Raw genomic sequence first — 24,546 nt, 5'->3', positions numbered from 1 at the left:
TTTAGGTGGTGTGCGAGTTTGAGCCAGTTTAGTTCTTTCAGAGCTAGGCAGTAATGGGAACGATAGGCATGACCTGTGGCAAATTTGGCAGTTTTATGGTAGCATGACTGGAGCTTGTTTTTAAGAGAAGATTGTAAACTGGTGTATAAGGAAGCTGCATATAAGAGAGAGGGGAAGCAAACAGGTGTTGGCAAGGGTTTATTTTGTGGAGTTATCCAAGAAAGTTTTTTGTCTACAGAGTGTTCCTAGTTTGAGATGTGCTTTTTTAATGCTATTGCAGATGTGGAGTTTGAAAGTTAGTTTGTTGTCTATGGTAATGCCTAGGAGCTTAGCTGTGGAAACTGTTTCAATTTCAGTGTTATCCTGAGAGAAAATTTTAAAGTCAGATGAGATTGGTTTTGCCGAGAAAAGCAAAAGTTTTGTTTTTTTATGATTTAGGAGTAGTTGGGCTTCTTTCAGCCATGTCTTTACTGAGGTGAAAGTGGTTTGGCTGAGTTGTTGGAGATGTTTCATGTTATCTGAAGAGGACATTTTTAGTGTCACCTGCATATTGGATAATGGAGCTAAGGGGAAGAGCAGGAGGGTGGGAGATGAGGCCATGTCAAGAGTCTGGTGGCCTGGGTGGTGTGCCAGTTTTCAAGAATGATCCTCACTCAAACTGAATTCACTTGCAGTTTCCCATGGAAATATCTGCAGCTGTTTTGGAATCACATGGTTCCTAGTAACTTTTAATACTTCCTAACAGGCTTGACTACTGGAGCTTCTTTTCTCACCTTCCTCAATTTCACTACCACACCATAATTTTTCAAACATGCATATTATTATTACTTAGAAACTGCTTGTGCCTCTCATAAACTGAAGTGCACTGTATAGATTAAGTTTTTATATTTTTATTGTTTATTAAAATATACTGTTATGTTTGAAACCAAGTCACTAAAGCCTCACACAACAGTAATTCTCTCGTATTCCTAGAATTCTACCCCTTCCTAAAATTCTACCCCTTCTCTCCTTTCCTTGCCCTTCCTATCTACCCCTTCCCTCCTTTCCTTGCCCTTCCTATCTACCCCTTCCCTCCTTTCCTTGCCCTTCCTATCTACCCCTTCACTCCTTTCCTTGCCCTTCCTAACTTCCTTCTATTCGTTATAGCATTCTTTTTGCACAATTACTGTTACTGTGAAAAGACAGAAAAAATGTATATGTGTGTGCGTGTATTTGTTATGCTATATAGCTTAATAGCTGTGTTACTTTCTAGTACTAAGTTAGTTCTTTTATCTATATATCTTATGTTCAGTAGCATAGCTAGGGTGAGGTGAGAGTGACAAATTCCCCAGGTGCAAAGTGTTGGGGGTGTACGATCAGCCGATCTCAATTTCTTTTTAATGCAGTACTGGCTTTTATAAGCAGGTATTGAATTTGCAGTCAAATCTGAACACTATAGTGTTCCATGTGTGGTCTAAACTGTAGCATCTGCTTGCTACATTTGTAGAAAACAGTTTGCTACAGTTTAAAAGAAGATTTTTGTTTTTAATACAATATGTTGAACAGAATTGGCAGCATGGCACAGAAATGGAACCTGAATGGCTAGGGCAGGAGGGAGGTGAGGGCATGTCAAGGAGGCCAGTAGAAGGGACATTCATTTTTTTGTTCTTCACTTGAAGAGCTGAGGACATGGGATGCTGATTCATTGTACCAGTCCAGGGCGCTAGCTGAACCAGCTACGGTTCTGTTTATGTTTACTACTTTATGCTAACTATTTAAACGATTTATATATTATCAGATTTAAGATTTTTTGTGTTCATTTACCTTTGCAAACTCGCCTGAGTTGTGGCAGAAAAAGAGTCCTATTCCAGCTCATTCACTCAGTTAACAAACAAACAAAACAAACAAACAAACAAAATAAGTAAGTAAATAGATGAAAACAGTCTAGTAGTGAATCCACATCCTACCCGGTGGACATATGCCTCAGTGATAGCCTTCTCAGAATATGACAGCTGGTCATGGTGAAATACAGTGCAAGAGCATATCTGTAAGAGAGTGCATCATGTATTGAAATATGCAATATGTTTCTCCATTAGCACTTTAATAATGCCCATAATTTGACAGGATATATTTTAGTTTTCACTTGAAAGCTTACAATACAGGGAATTATTCTTAGGAACAAGACATTATGCAGAGATACTTCTCATTTTCTTTTCTGTTTTTCATGCATATACAAAGATGATTATGTTTAGAAAGAAACAAATGGACCTATTTTCCAACCTATTAAAGCAAGCTTTGGCTGACTTTCTTTTGAAAAGTTGGCACTTGTAATATTGAGTGCTGACAGACTAAAAAAAATTGCAGGAGAAGAGAAAAACTTGAACAGTGCTTCACTGCTTCTCCTTTAGACTTGTTTTTTGCAGTGGGCAAACCCTCTGCCGCCCTCCCCCCCGATATGTGGGTGGGGGGGCACGCCCGTCACACCTCCTAAATTTATACATGCCAACTCAGAGTTCACTATATATTGTAGAAAAGGGAATATTCTGACAAATGGCTATCTTGGACTTGGTGTATACAAATGCATATTTTTGGCTATTCAGTCTATGAATTTCAGGACTTGTTCAACTGGGTCCCAACTTTTCAAATGGTTACATTATTGGGAACAGGTTAGAAGTATAATCAAGCAGTGTTTGAATTAACGTTGCCTCAAAAACAAGGTACAACATTATTTTTTAACTGTTTCAGCAACTTTATAGAGTAGACATTCAGTAAACCAACTTAGCTAGGCTTAACAGCACAACAGACAAATGTGAGTCCCCAGTCTGCATTTGTGCACATGCTCACATAGTATTTGTCATCCCTTGAGGGTCACATGACAGTAATAGTTTGAAAGCAAAAGACCCTAGTGGAAAATCCTTACTATAGCTAAAACACCAACATTATTTGGGCCTTTTTCTAGCTGAGATCTGTATTTTGATTGCCACACAGAAACTCATGTTAAAGTTCTACAGCAACTAAAACAGTTTATACATTTTTACAATGACTACCCCCAGAAGCAAGAAAAGCTATAATTATTAATGTTTGTTGCAGATTAGAGTATGGTCTACCTTTATTTATCCTTCTTTCTACACAAAATGCTTAGTACATTACATGCCACCAAAAACAAAATCCTGGGATTCATTTTCCTGGGATGCATTAATCTCTGTCCTTACTCTGAACATCCGTGCTTTACAATTCAAAGAAACAAATGGCTGCCGATTACTTCAAGAGAGAGCTGCATTTCTGCTGAACTCACAGACATTTAAGTTCTATATGAAAGAACCATCTATAATATACTACTTTTTTAAAAACATCACATATACCTTATGGAAGGACTCGGGGACAAAGCTTCAGAGACACCTCCCTTTGATTTCACCTGATTAAAAAAGATTTTTCTAAGATTGCTCCTGCCTCATGAGACAAACTACTACTGGAAATGAGGCACATTGATGTCATCATTACCAAGAAACAGTTAAAATCATTCCTAGCTAAAGATTATAGATGCACCTGTTTTACAGATAACATAAGTGATTCACTCCATTACTCTATTATATGGATATGACTCATTAGGCACACCTGAAATTCACCCAGTTTCAAAAGACTGCCTTCATACATTAGAGATTATTGATTCTTTGTTCTGACTTGTTTGTTTAATGGCACACAAAAAGTTCCAAATGCTGGTAAAGGTTGCTGCCAAAACAACAATAAGTTTCCAAAGCATAAAACAATGACAAGACCACCACAGCTTGCATGTACAAACACTTTTTAATTTTAATTGTTTTTAATAAAACAGATGAGCTCTTTCACATTGCGCAACCAATGCTTCGGGTCTATATCAGAACATCGAAGCATTAAAACTTCGAATGTTCTGATACTGAACACAATTCAGTGAATGCTAAGAATAGCGAAGCTGCAGAATAGCAAATTCTTTCCTCGGGAAAGAATTCAGTTGGCTGTTTCTGTGGCTTTGCTACTCTTAGCGGTGTGGTGGAACGTTACGGGCTGGGTTCAGGTAAGTGTGCAGTTGTTTGTACATTAGGGTTAGGGGCAGGTTAAGTGAGTTAGGGTTAGGGCGTGGGTTAGGCGTGTGTGCGATAGTGACAGACTTTAGGGTTAGGGGCGGTTTAAGTGAGTTAGGGTTAGGGCACGGGTTAGGTGAGTGTGCGATAGTGACAGACCTCAGGGTTAGGGTTTGGGTTAAGGTAAGTGGGTAGATAGTGTATGTTTAGTTTAGTGTAGCGTTAGATGTAGGAATTTAAGTGCATGTGTGTGGTTGCTGTTTGTTTGATGTGCTTGTGTTGTGTGTATGTGTTTTGGAGCAGCAAACTTTTTCCATGGGAAAAAATTTGCTGTTCTGAATGTTCGATATTTTCATGTTTAGATGTTTTGGGGCCGATGAAATAGCGTTCGCTATTTTCATCTTTCGATAACGTGATATAAATGCAATGCTTCTTCAGATCTAATAAATAACATAACTGCATAATTTAAAAATACTTAAGTTGTAATTACATAGACCCTTCTGATCAATTACATCATTACATCAATTTCCTTCCCTTTAGTACAGGTCTTAAAGAGACACATGCATTCAAGCCAGGATGTTTGTCAGCTTGAAGCCTTAAAATCCATTTAAGTTCCATAGATTCACTGTAGTTTATCAACCCCCCCCTCCCCAGCACTCACAGGAACAAACCAAAGTACTCTAAAAACAAACTCATGACCTTCATTTTCTTTAATGTGTTTGGCCAAGGCATTTTTAATGTTGCCTGTTCTAATATCATAGGAGTGACCAAATATTCTGTCTTTCAACCTTTTGTTGGATTTACCAACATAAAAACCCTGACAGGACCTGCAGGTTGCTAAATATACAATGTTCTCAGTGCTGCAGTCTGCATAAAACCTGGGACAGAAAAATATAGTTAACCAAGGATGTTCAAATACTTGTTCTTGGGATATATAACTGCATGCCCTACAATCTCGGCATCTGAAAGTGCCCATTCTATTGGATTGTTGATGCCCTCCTCCCATATTAAATGGACGTCCAACACATAGCTACCTCTTCAGGTTCAAACAATTCTTGAATGAAAAGCAATGCCTTCATATAGAAGCTTGCCTGCATTATAAAATTGTCCATGGGGCTGTGAGTGCTCTGCATGCCAAGTTATGGCGATTATGGCGAGGCACTTGCCAAACTTCTCAAACGATGGCAACAAATTAATTTAAATTTAAGTTTTAAGTAAATAAATCTTTGGTTAAATTATATTTTTTGTTCCAGGTTTTATGCAGACTGCAGCACTGAGAACATTGTATATTTAGCAACGTGCAGGTCTTGCCAGGGTTTTTATGTTGGTAAATCCAACAAAAGGTTGAAAGACAGAATATTTGGTCACTCCTATGATATTAGAACAGGCAACATTAAAAACGTCTTGGCCAAACACATTAATGAAAATGAAGGTCATGAGTTTGTTTTTAGAGTACTTCAGACTGTTCCTGTGAGTGCTAGGGAGGTGATTTGATAAACTACACTGAATCTATGGAACTTAAATGGATTTTAAGGCTTCAAGCTGACAAACATCCTGGCTTGAATTCATGTGTCTCTTTAAGACCTGTACTAAAGGGAAGGAAATTGATGTAATGATGTAATTGACCAGGAGGGTCTATGTAATTACCACTTAAGTACTTTTAAATGGTGTAGTGATGTTATTTTTTAGATCTGAAGGAGTGCTGGTTGCACAACGAGAAAATGGTCATCTGTTTTATTATTTTAAAAAAAGTGTTTGTACTTGTGAGCAGTGGTGGTCCTACCATTCTTGTTTTATGATTTGGAAACTTGTTTGTTTAATACCTTCTAGCATTCTTTCATTGTTCTTACTATATCATTTCTTAACTCATTTTATTATGTGGAAACCCATGTCAGTATAACCCTGCTTCTGATTACCTGAATAACATATTACCATTTCTGACTTAATAACAACAAATTGTATTTTTCTTTGAATAAAAGAGGATAAATGATATCCAGATATAGTACACTATTATGCTTTGTATAACTCATAGGTTCACAGGTTCATATGTCAGAGTATCAGGCTTAAAACTATTTGCCTCTAACATGTTTGATTACCAAAGCTACATATTGATAGTTTCTACTTCCCAAACATAACTTGATAAACTTAAACATGACAGACTTTTCAAAAATATTTAAACATACTCTGTAGAACAGTACTAAGTATACTCCATATCACTTCCTACACTCATGTGCTGAAAAGATACCAATCCAAACATTAAAGGAGTATCGCACCCACAAACTCAAAAAACATGTTTAAAACATCATGGCATGATGTTTCCTACACTTTAACAGCACTCTGGGATTATTTACAGAATTTTAAATATTTTTATATGTAATTCCAGACTCAGACCACCTGGAGGCTGGCATATTGACGTGGTTTGGATAAATCAGGTTGCCATCCAGTATCCCAGAAGGCATTGTTTGGCTCAAAAATGTTACATCATGCAGGCCTCCGTTTGCCTAAAGTTCCTGTCATTTCATAGATGTTGCATGCGTACAAAGTACTGAGTAAAATAGAACAGTGTAAGTAACATTCTCTGCTGCTGGATGACTACTTAAAACAGAAACAGTGCAAATGCCACAGAACACACTGAAAGTGCTGTTTACTGCTGCTTTTTTTCTAATTTAGTTTAAATGGCACTAATTTGTGAGACAATGAATTCCAGTCCATTTACTTCTCCCCTCCCCCATAACACTTAGCTTCCCTAGCTGTCAAAGTCCTGAGGGCAATTTGACCTGGTAATTCCACTGATTGGCAGATCTCAGCAGGGTGCTTGACTCATGTCATTTAATCTTTGCTCTAGCATTTCCTTTGTTAGGGGACATCTCAGCAGGGTGCTTGACTCATGTAATTTAATCTTTGCTCTAGCATTTCCTTTGTTAGAGGGGACATTTTTTGCTGCACTATAACCATGGCCTTACTTGACTGCAATCACATCCAGTAAGGTCTTGCACCAAGGAGCTAAAGAATAAAACATTTATACTATTAACCAGTTTAGATCTTTATTAATTTAAGTGTTAAGGTATCACTTCATGCTTCCACCTTGTTAAAAATTGAGATTTACATGTGCAAAGTGTGTTGGTATACAGTGTTTGCCTTCATATGTTTTTACTCCACTGGTTGGTTTGCAAAAACTTTTGCAGTGTCCCTGGATTTGTCTTTATACATACAAACCACATTGCTATATTTTCCCCTTCCTTTTTCTTGTGTCCAGAAGTCACTTATAACAAAGTACATTTTTTATTGATTTTTTTTAAATAAAGGACATCAAGGTTAACTTACCTTGAATCAGATAATGGATGCCACTGCAATGAATCACTGTTGAAATATTTGTGCATGGACAAAATCCCTTACTAAATCTATTTGCCAGCCTCCAGTTCAATTGGTGCTATGGCTTTAATATACTGGTGTGTTTGCTCATGCCTTCCAAATATCTCCACCATTACATACCACTTTTGCAGTGTAGTAACCACCCGACATGCCCATACACCTTTTAGCCATCAATATGCAGCTACTCCTGTTTATGTGAGTATGTGAATTCATTTTCAGACTTAAGGTGTGGAAGCTGCACTGAATAATTCTAGGTGCTTGTTCTGGTTTCACATGGTGCTTGCTTAGAGCTACTCTCATGTTAAGCCACTATGAATATGTTGCACTGCCACCTCTGATACCAGGGTAATGTTTTAATCTTTCTATTCCCACACTGCACACTAGCAGTATCTGGTGCAAATACAAGAGAGAAGTATGCAAGCAATACACCACCTAAGCATCATTTGCCATGCAGAATGTACAAGTATGCATACCAAATTTCTGTGTTTCCAAACATCGGTGTTACTACACTACTACTGAATAAAATGAACAGCACTCAGGTTGGGGGAAGGACAAGGGAGCCATGACATCACAGAATGGGTGGGTCTTATTATTTTAGTTAGAATCAGATGACAGCTGTGGTGATGTCACTTTGGGGAGGGAACTGATTTAAAAAAAAAGTACCTGTACTGCCTGGCCTCGATGATGTCAGTAATTGGGCGACTTCAGCAAGCTTTATTCAAACATGAGAGAATCATTTTGTAAGTGAAACCATCATAGTATGAGAAGGTAGGCTTCTGCTACAGAAGTAAGGGGAATTATAAAAATTGTAAATGCTTTATTGTTGTTGCTTTACAGAGGACAATGTAAATAGGGAGGAAAAGGGCCGTGAAGTTGAGGAATACATTAGAGAAACCTGTTGTACTCCTTTAAAATAACAGACAAGCTTTAAAAAATCTGACTGGATTCCAGGAAGGCTAATAGCCGGTACAGTGAACAATGTAGTTTTCAACCTGCACTGCGGTCATTCACTTCAACTAATACAACTATATGAAGTTATGAAATGTGTAACCAATGAGAAGGCTTTCAAATACAGAAGGAAGGTTAATTATGACAGAGATAGTCTCTGTTCTTCTGCAAACATCTTGTAATCATCTATATCCAACTCAGTAGAATAATGCATTAATTTTCTATATAACTAATTAGACTGGGTGGATTTGCTACAATATTTATTACATATTAAACCTGCACTTTAATTCTCAACTCTGTATGCTAGCAATGGTAAAATATATGTTAAACCAATAAAAAACACAGTACTTAGCTGACATATGTCTGTGACAGTATTCCTTTCTTGTTTTATCAATGAATACCATAATACATGACTTTCTAAGTTTGCAAAAATCAAGTCTACATCAGTTAAAATCTTTAAAAAATGTAAAGATTCATAGATTAGTACTAAGCTAACTGCCCTTATGAGACATTTTAAGCCTAGCCAATTATCCTTTGTGAGACTCAAACCCTGTACCCTGTGTTTGTAAGGCAAACACCTTAACCATTAGGCCACCCTCCCAAAGGCTGGATTAAAATGGCAAATATTCTTGGATAATGAAATGGTAAGTGATCCTTATATTGAGATGTCATAAATGCTGTGTTAAGAAGGCATCTTAGAAAATATTTCATTAGGAACGAAGAAAAAGAATCTGAATTATGATGATTATAATCAGATGTGTTAACATTGCACTTTCACGTGGCTGAAAAGGGTCAGTCTGACTAGCCCATCTATCACATGACAAACTGAAATAAATACTACTTCAATCACAGCACACAAACAATGCGCAGCAGGTTATGCTGCACACTTTAAATGATATAAAGAAAAAAAAATGCAGATTTGTTTTGAATTTCTCACATAAAATACATTTTGACTGAGAGCCTAGACTTACCAATATTTACCTTTTAATGTACACCAGAATATTATGCAACATTTTCTTTGTAAAACTAAATATCCTTCTCTTCAAATATGGTGAGGCTCATTTCAGCAATTTTAACGGGCTGTTTGGATTACAACAAATCTGCATTTACAATTTTCCAAAATCATAACAACAAGCAGGATACTTCTTTTATAAGAATACATTCTTCCTAGTCTCAGTCTCAGAATTATTTAAAAACTAAAATTATTTGAAGAGGCAATTAAAATTGTCCTAAAGACAAAAACTGAAGCAACAGTGGTTGCAAACTAAAATACACCCCACTTCCCAAACCGTAAAATAAATAAGAGATAAAGGAAGCAGTAAGGTGCAAATCTCCTATCCTGGAAAGAAATGCAGTTCATGAAGGCCTGTTTCTGATGCTTCTGTGTACACATTACAAGTTATTTCCTTGCACATTTGCTTAATTAATTCTTCAATTTGAAATGAGCTACGATCTGGTGACCAATGTGCATTTATACCATGTATGCAAATTTAACACTTTAGCAAAATAACTGCCTTCCATTAAATAATGTGACCAGAGTACCCCTACAAGCATTCAGGCTGGGTGCTGCAAAAGGGGTTGGAAGGGTTAGCTGCACTCCTGTTCAAGCAAAGAGTACATTAATTCAGGTCTCAAGCCAGAGAAGTTAATCAGTAAGTTAAATATAGCACTTGTCCTTTTAACCACTGTTTTACCCTTTATAAAGAGGCACGTATGCAATCAGCAGCAGATGGTATTGTTACAACTAACACATGATGTAATCCTTACTATTTGCAGATTACCATTGAGTTTATTCAGTAGATTTGCATTGCTTTCACAATTTGCCACTTTTTGTATGCACAAAACACATGTAAGTGAGACGGCACAAATCAGTTTCAACTCCTCTCTCACAGGACAATTCAGCAAGTAAGACCTATGTGAATGGATTAAAAGCAGTTTAAATACACTGTTCTCATATTTCTCCTAATGCCCAGTCATCTTTCATTAATAATTCCAAAATAATTAGTAAGTAGAAGAAAGAATGATAAAAAAAAATGGCAAAACCTCATTCTAATCTTCATACAGAGAATGCTGGATTGCGTTTACTGGCACCAATGTTGTGAAAGAGCACTCAGTGAAAAGGAGGACTGGCAAACTTATTTTGTAACTTGTACTAATTAAAGGTTATACAGAAAAATTATTTAATGTGAAACATATTTGACTTCAACCCCTCATTTATTAGAAATTATTATTTCCATGTGATATAAACTACAGGGAATTCAACTCAATGAAATAAGTGTAATGATATGCAGTTTTACCCAGAACCCTGTTGAAAATTCAGAAAGTGGTGAAAAACTGTTGCACTATTTTCAATGGTTACCCTCCCCAGTAGAAAAATGTTAAGTAATTCCACAGAGAATAACAAATGCAAAAATAGCTGCATCCTTACATACACTTTGGATTATCACAGTATCAAAAATATTATTGAAGAAAACTGGGACATTGTCACAGGAAACCCTTTTCTGATTAACATCTTAGGTGAAGCCCCATCATTTGTTTATAGGAAGGCCAGGAACATTAGAAGTTTTGTTGAATTTAAACCTAGACTGTGAGAAAAGCACTAAAAGATGTGAAACTTATTGTACATTTTGTATATTTATACAGGAAAGTGATAGTTTTTATTGCCCTTATTTAAAGAAGATCATTAAAACCAGTGCAGGGGGTGACTGTATCACTATAAAAGTAAGTTACAGGGCACAGTGCAATGAATGTGATGCATTCTATGTGGTCAAGTCTGTAAATAAACTCAAGCGTAGGATTTCATGTCATCTGTCAGAAATCCGCTCTAGATGTAAAAAATAATGCACTAGCCAAACACCTTTCTCTTCATAAAAGACGCACAGGTTTTAAGTTCCAGATCCTGGATCACATTGACATGGGTGATCTTGAAGGAGACATCCAGAACATTCTGGAGAAACATGAACTCATGTAGCAATTAAAGCTGAACTCTTTTAGGAAGCCTGGACTAAACTACTACTGTTCAATTAAAAGTGCACTGGAACTTAGAAAATTGCCACATTGTTTACATGACTAATTGTATTTTATTTTATGTTATTCTACAAATTGGTTTTAAATACCTTTTTAAATAAGTTGAAATTTAAGTGTATATTTTGTTTCCATCATCATACATACATTTTTTCTTATTTTTATTTTTTTTCTGGTTCTTTTTTCCACTTTATTCAAAATGATGTGTAATGTCTATCTGTGTCTTTCGGCTTTTCCCGGTTAGGGGTCGCCACAGCGGAACTCCGGTCCGCTAATGATTGGTAGTTGATTTTTACGTACCGAGTTACCAGCTCTGAAGCACAACCTTCAACGAAGGTATGCCCATTCATGCATGTCTCCACGCAGGAGACGCTCTAGCTGAGAATCGAACTGGACAGTGTCTTACTGTGAGGCGACAACGCTACCGCAGCACCACCACCGCGGGCCATTCAAAATGATGTGTAATAACAATACTAATTATACAATTATATATATTTTTATAGATTGTTTTTAGGGTTCTTGTACACAGACCTGAAGAAGTCTAGAAGGACAAAAGTGATCTTTGTTAACAATAGGTTATGAAAATAGAAATTGATTTTTACATGCAAAATGTATATGTATATATTTATATATATTTGTTGATTGCCAAATGAACTAAGGTGGATATATTTCCAGCCATGTAGCATATTGTCTTGGATAAAATCACAGCCTTAATAATCTGGTTAAATAAGCGGTACCACATCATTATAAATTTTATTTAAAGTACATAAGGGTTATATATTATTATGACAGCTACTAAGTAAGGCAGGACCAGCTCAAATGTCACACTGATGGGGGAAGGGATGTGAATTTAACATGTTCCCCAATAACACTTTGTTTTTCAGCACAATAAACCACTCCCATGCCTGATAAAAAGTATATATATATATTATATATATATATATATATATATATATATATATATATATATATATATATATTTAGAAAGCTTGTGAGAAAATTATTACTCTATTTTTGTTTTACTTGGATCGCTTGTCTGTGTACTTAATACAGGATTTTCGACTGGAAACAGACTGCCTGCCTTGCTTGGATACTTTCGAATACTTAGTAATGCTGTACAATTATATATTTTATATTATTATTTTTTGTTTTGTTTTGACTTAAGACGAGTTTAAGTTTGCTACTTCTACTACTATTGTCTGATCTGATTAATATACAGTGATTAACTAGAAATATATGGACTGAAAATCTTCTACACAGAGAAGTTTCTTACACTGTTTTATTTTCAATGGTTACAGAACATTCTACATTCGGCTCAAACTATTCCTTTCTTACATCCATAAGTTACCTTAAGCAAAGTACCACTACTGTAAAATTATCTGTGGGAAGGAAATCTCAGGGGAGAGTTACAGATAAATCTAACAAATACCAAACACTGCATAATTTAAATTTCTTCTCTGCTGCATAATCTATGAGGAAGCAAATTCTCTTAGGTCTTCAGTGTGTGGATCCAGTGAAACCATTAATCAGAATACTACTAAAAATCTAAAGTTAAAAATGTATGAAGTAAAAAGTTTACGTTGGCTAAAAATAACTCATAAGGCTTTTTACCACCACCAAGCATTCTGGCATGTCTGAAGTTGAAAAAAAACCCAGTAAAATCTCAGGATTCCCCTCCCTTACACTCTTCACATATGGAATCTTTAGAGTACAGGGGGAATGGAAAATGTAAGCTCCCTACTCTGAAGGCAGAAAAGTTGAAGTCCTCCTTGGCAGACATTGAGACCACCTTTTCTTCCCCTCAACCTGTCCAGAAATCCCCAATGCTTCCTCAGATAAATTACAGTGAACATGTAAGCATGATAAAACATCTGAGATTTGTGCACTTACAAGGACTAATACTACCCAACCCCAGAGCTTTGGTTCTCCATAGGTCTTTACAGCATCTACCAGCATTCACAGGGATCTTTCCACATGGTCCAGTACACAAACTCTGAAAGAAAGAAAGATGCTTTTCTCTGCAGACACAAAGTTACTGTATCCTCGGTGTGAGGAGTCTCTCATTGGCAGAACATACACTGTCATTTTTATATTCCCAGAACATATTATCCATTGATAAAACAAACATTTCAGGGATTCTACTCACCAATATTAGATCACATGCACTTTTTATTATGCTTTACTTTCATAAAATAGCACTTAAGTTGCTAAAAATAGCACATTCATGGGAGTGTAAAGCTCCCCTTACTACAGTCTATATGAACTCTTAAAGAAAGATTATCAAAAAGAAATATTCATATACCAGTAAAACTTCCAGAAAGTGTGCACCTTGGTTACTGACATTAGGCCAACAATACACTGACCTTCTTATTCTCACCTTATAAGCTTTTCCCACTGACTGCTTCCAACCTTACTACAGTGCTTCTCTCTTACAAAATCTTTATTTGTTCGTGCTGTAAGATCTCCCTTCTATTGCACATGACTTTAGTACAAATCCTGTCTCTCAGATAGAATTCCATGTTGTGATGCCCCACCACTACCTACTTGTCTCACTCACATCTTACCCTCTTACCTGTGTACACATATATCAATATTGTCATGTAGGAAATGCATATGTCATGAATTAAAAGTTTGTTTTACATTTCATGTATTACTCTTGTGTAATGTCTTCAAGAACCAGTACGTGCGTGAAAGGGGTCCTCAGACCACTGAACTTACCTGGTTAACAAACATATAAATAAATAAATAAACAAATAAATACATACATATCAAGTTCATTAGTATGTTGCCCATGTGCTAAGGTTTAAAGGGAAATGTACTGTGCAACAACACAGATAATGGTGCTGTAATTCATGATTCTGCCAAAAGCATGTAATGTACTTGTCTGACTGATTTGTAGTGCTGTGGTCTGAATGGCCCTATACTATGCTGAATACATAAACATGTCACAGATGGAATAAGGGCCAGGTATGGTAGAATGGTTAAGGCTTTCACCTCATAGTCACAAGGAACAGGGTTTGATGCTTACCCTAGGTTATTAGCTAGGCTTAAAATAGCCCTTAAGGGCAGTTAGTCTAGTGTTCACCTATGAATGTATAGGTGACTTGCTACTTTCATACAGTTGTTGTGTCTTTCGGCTTTTCCCGGTTAGGGGTCACCACAGCGAAACTCTGGTCTGCTAATGATTGGCAGTAGATTTTTAAGTGCCGAGTTGCCACCTCTGACGCACAACCTTCAACGAAGGTACGCCCATTCACGAATGTCTCCACACAGAAGACGCTCTAGCTGAGAATCGAATGGGACAATGTCTTACTATGAGGTGACAATGCTACCGCAGCACCACAGTGTGCAGCCAAAAGTCTGCTTGTCTAAAAATGTACATGGTGCTAAGTGGTCCCCCAGAGCTGTAAGCCTTAAATGGCTCTATGCATATGACTACCTAGTGCACTGATACTGGGATGCACACATTAGTTATATAATCTGACTTTCACATTGATACATTGCAATTGTATGCCTCTGTCTGCAGCCTGCATGGTTTAATGTGGTATGAAATCCCCACTGCAGTTATTTACCTTGATGGTACAAAGGCTTCTAACAATAGTCAACTTGATGTTGTACAACCTTGTCTCAGTAAAGTGAATTGTCAAAATTATGCACTGTAATGCCTGGGGCAGGGAAGAATACACTGTGGTGAAGGGGCTACATTCAGAGTTATACAGTAAAATAAAAAAAAAAATCCTGGCACTTCCCCTGCGCAACTATGAAATTTAGTTATCATCCCTGATCATCTTTATGGATATGAAACTTGGCCAACTTTTCTAACACTGATTAAAGACAAATGAGACAGGTACCAGCACCAATATCTTTGGACATGCTTCCACATCAATTGGGAAGACAGTCACACTAACATATGTGCTCTTGCTGACGCCAATATAACTAGCACTGGGGCAATGATTCTCAGGCATCAACACTGATGGTCTGGATGCAGAGTTTGGCTATCTGACTCTTGTCTCACAAAACATGTCCTGTACTCACAGTTCAGTCAAAGCCAGAGATACAGCGGTTGTCAAAGAAAATGCCATAAAATTCTAATGAAAATGTACCTCAAGAAGACAGATATGGGCATCACATTCAAGGAGACACTGATCATCAGCAGATGTCATTGTTGCCATAAACTCCATCAAGGTTTAGCCTGCTTTCAGAAATAATACCTTGTTTTGAAAACTGGAAGGCAACTGCACATCTGGTAGCTAGTACAGTGGATTAAGGGTATGAGCTGTTAATGAGTTACTTCCCATAGTATAAGGTTTAATTCCTGTAGCCTGTTTTGTCTACTGTATGACCTTGAGCAAGTAGGGTTGCCACCCTTTTCAGATGCCCAAAGTGGGACATTTTTTGTAAAAATGTGAGATTTTGCAGGACAAAACATACCCACAGCCAGTGCAAAGGATAGAATTTCACTTTTTAGCCAAGATAAAAGCTTATTTTTGTAGCATTTGTGTTCCTTATGCTTTTTCATATAATGTTTGTGTTTTAGATACAAAATAACTGTTTTATGCAACTATTAAAGAAAAGTTAAGAAATATATTTTGTCTTAAAATCTCAGGACATTTGCCACTTATGAGTTTTTTTTTTGCAGGACACAACTGCCCAGAGTGGGACTGTCCCTCCCAAAGAGGGACAGGTGGTAACCCTATGCACAAGTCACTCAGCCAGTCAGTGCTGGGCAACTGGGAACTGGGCTAGCTGCCTTAATTATCTCCTTGGCAGCTCTCCCATATGGAAGCATGTGCAGTTTTTGTGGATGACTGTGATGGTCTAGGACTAGACATCTGAGCCTCCACAGACCAGTCAATAAACCATGGCAGATAGTACACTTGAATCAAGGGACTACTGATGGGCATGGCAAAGACTGGTTGTATCTACCATGTGAATTTTCTCTCTAAAATTCTCAAAGAGGCCGAACCCTCTGAAAAAGTGCTGACATTTCACCTGTTTAATCAGGTGTTCTACAACAGCCTTATAGTAACAATACATCTGGTTTACTTACTTCAATGCATTTATTACTATAGTACATTTTTGTTGAGAGAAATATACCATCTATGTTTTATATCCATCTGCAGGGTGGAAAAAAATGTTTTTTGTTTTGCCTGACTTTTCTGTGGTTCACTCAAATGTTCATTTACACTGAAGTCTAAAACTCTGGTCTTTAGCAAAATAATACTGTCATCTTTTCTTACTCTTTCCTGTTACCAGGATTAGCACAAAGCCTGCAGTAAATATGATTCTTCTGCATCAACTGATAGAATAATTAAAGCCACTAGCCAAATTCAGAACAGGACAACTGATGATTTTGTTTTTTTTCTGAACACCATTTCAATAGCTTTCATATATTCCATTTAGTTATCAAATGCTTTTACTTGTTATTGCAATTACAACCTAAATTTGTAATAGTGACTATTGTAATTATTTCCTAACAAATCAATAAAAATATTTATTTTTTCCACCTGATTTGCCTTGATGTTTAACAGCAGATGGCACTCTATGCATTAAGCAGTATAAGATGATATGAGCTAAAAAAAATCAGCCAAATTTCAGAAGCTTAGCTTATAGTTCAAATTAATTCTCTCTGCAGCATTCCTTACTAATGTCTGAATGAGTACAATGCAGGTGAAAGTGAATACTAGTTTGCTTCTACAAGCAAGTCAGTTTTGCTAATAAAATATTTGCTTATCATTCTTACCTGATCGCAGATCAGCTCCCACTTCTTTTCGTTGTCGTACTGACGAAGGAGTCGAGCTTTGTCAGGAGGAAGGTTCATTGAATTCTGCAAAAAATGAAAAAAAAAATCTTGATGAGGTGTGATTTGTAACTCTGCTAACAGGAGATGATCGTTTGTTTAGAACACCTTTGAATTTGAAGAGGCAGAAGAAATTAAACATTTAGCATTTCACTTGAAGATACAAGTACACACCTGTCTGTGTACAAGTTCAGGACCATCTATAAAAGACTGGAAAAGTGTTAACCATGCCCAAATCGCAAGTTCACTATTTATGGGTAGTAAGTACAGGGCAGTACACATCATTCATTACAACTCACAACCCCTGGTGCTAAGTGTGCTAGGTCATAATGTCAAGGAGTCAATATTCCATATACATAGCAGGTAATGGACATCGCTAGCCAGACATAAAGTTTAAGATGACCAGTGTAAGAAGGACAGCACAAAGGAAAGGTAAAATATATCAAGTTATACAAGTACAAACTTATTTTTTTATTAAATAAGTTGTTTTCTTGATTTTATACTGGATTATTGTATCACATTTAAACTCCGTTCCTGGGTCAAGCACAAGATGTGACTTTATAACTTATTGACTTACAGAATGCTTTCAATTTATAGGTCAAGTAACAAAAATACAACATTGCCGATTTACAATAGATATAAAACGGGATACCACTGGGAAGTACGGAGAAAAGTTAATAGGAGAGAGAAAAAGCCTCCTGTGTTTCTTTACTACGACTACTAGTACTACTCGTTGGTCACTTTCCACTACTACTAGTACTACTCGGTCACTTTCCACTACTACTAGTACTACTCGTTGGTCACTTTCCACTACTACTAGTACTACTCGTTGGTCACTTTCCACTACTACTAGTACTACTCGTTGGTCACTTTCCACTACTACTAGTACTACTCGTTGGTCACTCTCCACTACTACTAGTACTACTCATTGGTCACTTTCCACTACTACTAGTACTACTCGTTGGTCACGTTCCACTACTACTAGTACTACTCGTTGGTCACTTTCCACTACTACTAGTACTACTCGTTGGTCACTTTCCACTACTACTAGTACTACTCGTTGGTCACTCTCCACTACTACTAGTACTACTCGTTGGTCACTTCCCCACCTGTACATCTATAACCATCAATACCTGCTGTCCTTTTCCTTTCACTGTGGCTATTACGGATATAAATAGTGAATAATTAATTTAATATTCTTTGCCTGCTGTCTAGAGTTCTTACACTTTGTCTCTATTTTCCTGTAATTTAATGTCATTCTTTTTTTTTTTGACTGTGGAATGCCATTTCCATCTCTTTGGTTATCTGGCCTGACCAACTTGTCCACATGCTGTCTATTACCTTTCAGAATGTTACATGTTTCTACCCCCAGAGGTAGCTGCTTCCTCTTTCCACACTTTCTTCTTCTCTGTGACAATGATGTCATTCACGACTTCATTCCTTGTTTGATACATCATCAGTAGCTCTTCTGTTGTCTTCAGGTCACACCACCTTCTTATAATATTTCACTGCATTTGCTAACAGATTGAAGTCCTCCTTCTGTACTTTCAGATTTCTTCTAACACTGCTTAAACATCTGTGAACCAGACTACTGCACATACCTCTCAACTTCTCAGAGCAAGAAATCTGACAAAAAAAATAAACAAAAGTGGACAAAAAGGCAAAAAAAATAAAAATTTTTAACTTCCTCTTACAAACTTAGAAATTTGATAGAATGACAGGTTTTGCATTAACATGAATTTTCTGGAAGATGATGAAGTCTGAAACTCAAGTTATGTATTATTTTTTCCAACTTAAATTTTTAGAGATTTCTGTCTGTAACCAGGAAAACTAATTTTTTAAAAAAAAACAAAAAAAAATGATGAAAAAAAATGGACATTCTCTGCGAAAATCTGTACAGTTGAGAGGTATGCTACTGCATCATAAATACATATTACTCCAGAAAATGGATATATCATATAAGCAATCTTCAGATCTGCTTTATGATGTAAAACCTATATTTTTTATATACATAATATATATGCAGTGTGGATGAACAGGTTTTAAGAAAGCCAAACAAAATATGCCCAACAGCACATACTTTAACTTTGTTTCACTCTGAATCATTGTACCAGTTCATCAAATCCTAATCAGTCAATGGATCATTTTCATTAAAATTTACAAACTTCCCAGAGGCTATACATTCTTGGAGGATGTTATATTAAGGGGTTTGCTGTCTGTATGAGTGGGGTGCTAAATTGTTCTTTCAGTAAATACAGGAATGAAATGGTCTGTTGATTGTGGTGGATTTAATTAAATGTACATCAACCAATTACTCATAACAACAGTGGTTGCCATTCTCTCATTTTCAAATGCAATTATGTGGCATAAACATTTTTTCTTTGTTAATGCTACATGGAAGGTTTTATAACTGTATCCTTAGTTACTAGAAAAAAAAATGTTTCACACACTTCTGCTTGTGCAATTACAACTTGTAAACACACACAAAACGGAAAACCAGGGGTATAGCTAAAACTGAATACAATTACAGAAAATAAAACATATGGGTTTATAAATGTAAGGAAATTCCACACCACTGCTTCATTATATTCCCCATGCCTCTACAAGACACTATGGTGAGTGTAGCCAGTAATGAAGGGTCTATGTTAAATCGGCGAAGGCTGATTTATCGACCCTTTAACAGCGAAAGCTGACAATCTCGAAGACACGGAACAGCGATTTTTTTCCCAGGGAAAAAAATCACTGTTCCACAAAAAATAAAGTGGGGAGCTTCACCCCCCACACCCCCTGATGTGGGGACCCTACTTAAAAATACCGACTCCAAGATCGCACCACAGTGGAGGAAATGGCAAGGTCCCGAAAACTGCCCAGCGATTTTTTTCCTGGGAAAAAAAATCGCTGTTCAGTGTCTTCGGGATTGTCAGCTTTTGCTCTTAAAGGGTCGATAAATCAGCGTTCACTATTTTAAGCATTTGCTGATTTAATATAGACCTGTAATGAAGAGAGGGCTGTGGAGTGAGTGTACTCTAGTATAAATGATTAAGGATAGGGTAGTGTACTTTTTCTGTATTCCTTGCACTGGCACTGGTATCTAGGAAATACCATAGTAACATCCTATATTTAAACATTGCCATACAGCTTATTTCAATGTTAATAAAAGATCATTCCTACTACCATTTCACACATCATGGTGCAGCACTTCCCTTCTGCCAGTCTTCAGTTTATCCTTTCTTATCTATAGTTTAAGAGGTGTGCTGTTAGTATATCTACTATCAAAAGCTGGAATTTTGCATCTATATTTAGTGCCTCACGTACAAGGAAACAAAATGCCAGAAACAATTGGCTTCCTGCATGTCCAAGAGCAGAGCTTTGTGGCTGAAAGCCAAGAAAACTTCTAGCCTGGAAATAAGATAAATCTAATGAATCCAATGCTCTTATCATCACAACAGGAGAACCTTTCATCACTTCCTTCCTAGCAAAACATTAAAAAAATATGAATGAGTGATGATTAGCAACTATTTAATAGTATGGTCTTTCAGCAGCACAATCTAATAAATGATAACAAATACCCAACATGCTGTTTATATACCCTTATAATGAAAAATGTTACAACTTAATGCTACAAGAAAAAAAACTTACATTAGTGATGGATTAGAAATAATCATTCAGGACCACTTAAATAAGTCCATGGAGTCTAAAGGCTGTGTGCTGCAACCTATCTGTCACAGCTGCAAACACAATGCACTTGGTTGTATTCTTCTTCTTCTTTCAGCTTTTTCCCGGTTAGTGGTCACCACAGCGGATCACCTATCCGCTCATGATTGGCAGTTGAGTTTTACAGTGTCGAGTTGCCAGCCCGGCGCCCAACCTTCCACAGAAGGCACACACACGCACGCACTCATGCCTATGGCCAATTTAGAGTGTCCAGTCCACCTACAGCATGTCTTTGGGATGTGGGAGGAAACCGGAGCACCCGGAGGAAACCCAAACGACCACAGGGAGGACATGCAGACTCCGCACAGAAGGCATCCCAGCCGAGTATTGAACCGAAAAACCTCTTGCTGTGAGGCGGCAACACTAACCACTGCACCACCGTGGCTGCCCAATGCACTTGGCTGTACTGTATTTCTGATATTCTTTCACTGGTATATATTACTCTCCATTTAACAACATGTTAATTGCTGTACCTTTCCTTATTTTTGTGCTTAAGATTTATTGTCTTAGGCTGCTCCCTCTCTCATAACTTCAGTTATTATTTTAAAATATTCTATTCATTTCCAATGTTTGACACACACCTGGGAATAACTTTCATTGACTGGACCACTATCTCAGAGGTGGGAGTCAGTCTGCAAAGCCTATGATCTCATTTTAGGAATAAACACTATTTCTGTAGTATGACACCAAACAAGGTTGGCTGCTTCCCTTTCTTGGGGTGCAAGAAACCAGCAACATTTTCACTTGTAGTAGGACCCATTGGGATTCCAGGAGTTCAACATGGTGCCCTGTGCATTGCATGGTAACAACAGAATGCTGAGACACTTGTGTCACTAGATTCTCTGAAAAAAGTGAACAAATAAGAAAGTAGAGAACATTCTACCTTCTTGACACTAACTCAGTCGAACAGTGAACTTCTGTCACCACAGGAATCCTGCTACCTGTGGCTGACATTAGGACTATGCAAGGCGGGATGGGGAGTCAGTAATGTAATAAATCTACCAGCATGACAGGGATGCAGTGTAGGGCCATGAACTAAGATGAGACGGTTGTCAGATCAATGATGAACAAGGTGGAAGGAGTATAACCAAAATGTTAGAGCTCTCTTATCTAATGAAGCATAATTTTAAATGACAATAGTATCTATGTGCTATATAAAACATTTTCAGATTTATCAACAGCTTTATAGATAAATAGATATAGTTAAAACATATATCTGATAAGTTGCTGTTTCTGTCCAAATGGCTTTTCATCCACAAAACTGTAATGGAAATAATTTAGATAACATTTAAATACAAGTGACTATTTTACTTCCAAATAACCTAGTAAACAAAAAACCTTGTATCCTGATTTTTGAAGGCCAACATGCTTTTTAAAAGAATAAATTGCTATGATCTAACTGGTTTTCTTTTGAAGTACATGGAATAAGAATGAACAGACTAGTAAGCTTCTGACTTGACATAAACCCATGACTACCATACTGAATGCAACATGGAACTTCCTACAAACAAAAAAATCAACACATTAAAAGTCAGTGTTTTAAGTAACATAAAAATGAAAACAGCTCCTATCATCATAGATTATGATTTGGTAAAAATGACCAATGATATTATGTACATATTGAGACATGGCATTAACAACAGATGACCAGTGAAAGCTCAGACATCTGTTATTGTTAATATAATATGCAAATCTACACAAGTTGATTATAATTATGTGATCGTAATCTCTTTTACTTTACATTCCCTGTTAATGGCTCTCATGATAAAAATCCATTCATTGTTTTCAGAAATGCTAGAAATTCATTAGTGTATCAGATAAGCCGTACTTATGGAAAAGGTTGAACACTATATTCAGAAATAAACAATGTACTAATCAGAAAAGTGGGAAAAGAATGCTGCTGCATGCATGACAAACATAAAGAAGAAGCAATGTTGTAGTTAGTATTACTGTCTCACAATTTTTTCTTCTCCAGTTCTGCTCCCAGCTGGGATGCTGTAGCCACATGTGTTTTAGCTAGGTGTTAATTTCCACTCATCCAACAGAAAAGCTGTTGGGTAACTTGGCAGGCCTGTAACTGCCTACAGGTATTTGCACCAGGTGCTCCAGTCTCCCACCACCTATCAGATCCTGAACACATGCTGCTAGGTAGTTTGATAATCATCTTAAACTCCCTACAAGTACGTGTGCAGTGTGTGTGAGTGAGTGAGTGTGGCCGTACACCCCACCATGATGGATCAGCATTCTGTACCAGCCAGGTTCTCTTCTTTACACCCATTGCTTCATTAGCTAGGTTAATCAGTCACGGTGGTGCAGTGGTTAACACTGCTGCCTCACAGCAAGAGGTTCTCCGGTTCAGTTCTTGGTTGGAGCACCTTCTGTGCAGAGTCTGTATGTCCTCCTTGCAGTCAAGTGAGTTTTAAAGACATGCAGGTACAGGCGTGTGTGCGTGGGCCTTCTGTAAAGGTTGTGCGCTGGGCTGGCAACTCGACACTGTAAAAACTCCATTGCCAATCAATCGGTGATCCGCTGTGGTGACCCCTAGTGGGAGAAGCTGAAAGATATAGCTTCATTGGGTAGGTTCTGGCTCCTCCTTGACTATAAGCAGAACAAAGCAATGATCCAAGAACTAATGAATGAATGAAAGAAGGATGGGGTATCTTGTATAACACTTTCTTTCAAAGTGTTTTACTTATAGTTCTTATAGTGTATAAGGATGAGGGTATCTAATATAACACTTTGTAACACTTTCAAAGTGTTTTACTTATAGTTCTTACAGTATATAAGGATGGGGGTATCTTATATAACACTTTGTAACACTTTCTTTCAAAGTGTTTTACTTATAGTTCTTATAGTGTATAAGGATGGGGGTATCTTATCTAACACTTTGTAACACTTTCTTTCAAAGTGTTTTACTTATAGTTCTTATAGTGTATAAGGATGGGGGTATCTTATATAACACTGTTTCAAAGTGTTTTATGTATAATTCTTTTGGTATATAAGGATTATCTTAATTCTTATAGTATATAAGAATGGGGGTATCTTATATAACACTTTATAACACTTTCTTTCAAAGTGTTTTTCATATAGTGTATAAGGATGGGGGTATCTTATATAACACTTCATAATGCTAACACTTTATAACGCTTTCTTTCAAAGTGTTTTACTTATAGTTCTTATAGTATATAAGAATGGGGGTATCTTATATAACACTTTACAACACTTTTTTTCAAGTGTTTTACTTATAGTTATTATAGTGTATAAGGATGGGGGTATCTTATCTAACACTTTGTAACACTTTCTTTCAAAGTTTTTTACTTATAGTTCTTATAGTGTATAAAGATGGGGGTATCTTATATAACACTGTTTCAAATTGTTTTATGTATAATTATTTTGGTATATAAGGATTATCTTATATAACACTTTGTTTCAAAGTGTTTTTCTTATAGTTCTTAAAGTGTATAAGGATGGGGGTATCTTATATAACACTTTGTTTTAAAGTGTTTTACTTATAGTTCTTTTAATATATAAGGATTATCTTATATAACACTTTGTAACACTTTCAAAGTGTTTTACTTATAGTTCTTATAGTGCATAAGGATGGGGGTATCTTATCTAACACTTTGTAACACTTTCAAAGTGTTTTACTTA

The 24,546-nt window shown here is 36.7% G+C and overlaps 1 protein-coding gene across 1 annotated transcript in view; it reads right to left on the bottom strand.

Annotated features, from left to right (window-relative positions):
• Positions 1–24,546, bottom strand: part of FMNL2 (formin like 2) — a 1,741,163-nt gene that overhangs the window by 1,021,520 nt on the left and 695,097 nt on the right. Inside the window, exon 2 of the mRNA XM_044074902.1 lies at positions 17,125–17,208. Coding sequence (XP_043930837.1) covers positions 17,125–17,208 — 84 coding nt within the window. The remainder of the gene's footprint in view (positions 1–17,124; positions 17,209–24,546) is intronic.

This window comes from Protopterus annectens, chromosome 6.part0, assembly GCF_019279795.1.
Source record: "Protopterus annectens isolate FY-2018-M chromosome 6.part0, PAN1.0, whole genome shotgun sequence".
NCBI classification, from domain to species: Eukaryota; Metazoa; Chordata; order Ceratodontiformes; family Protopteridae; genus Protopterus; species Protopterus annectens.
The sequence above is the reverse complement of the archived record's forward strand: the minus strand, read 5'-3'. Positions and strand labels throughout refer to the sequence as shown.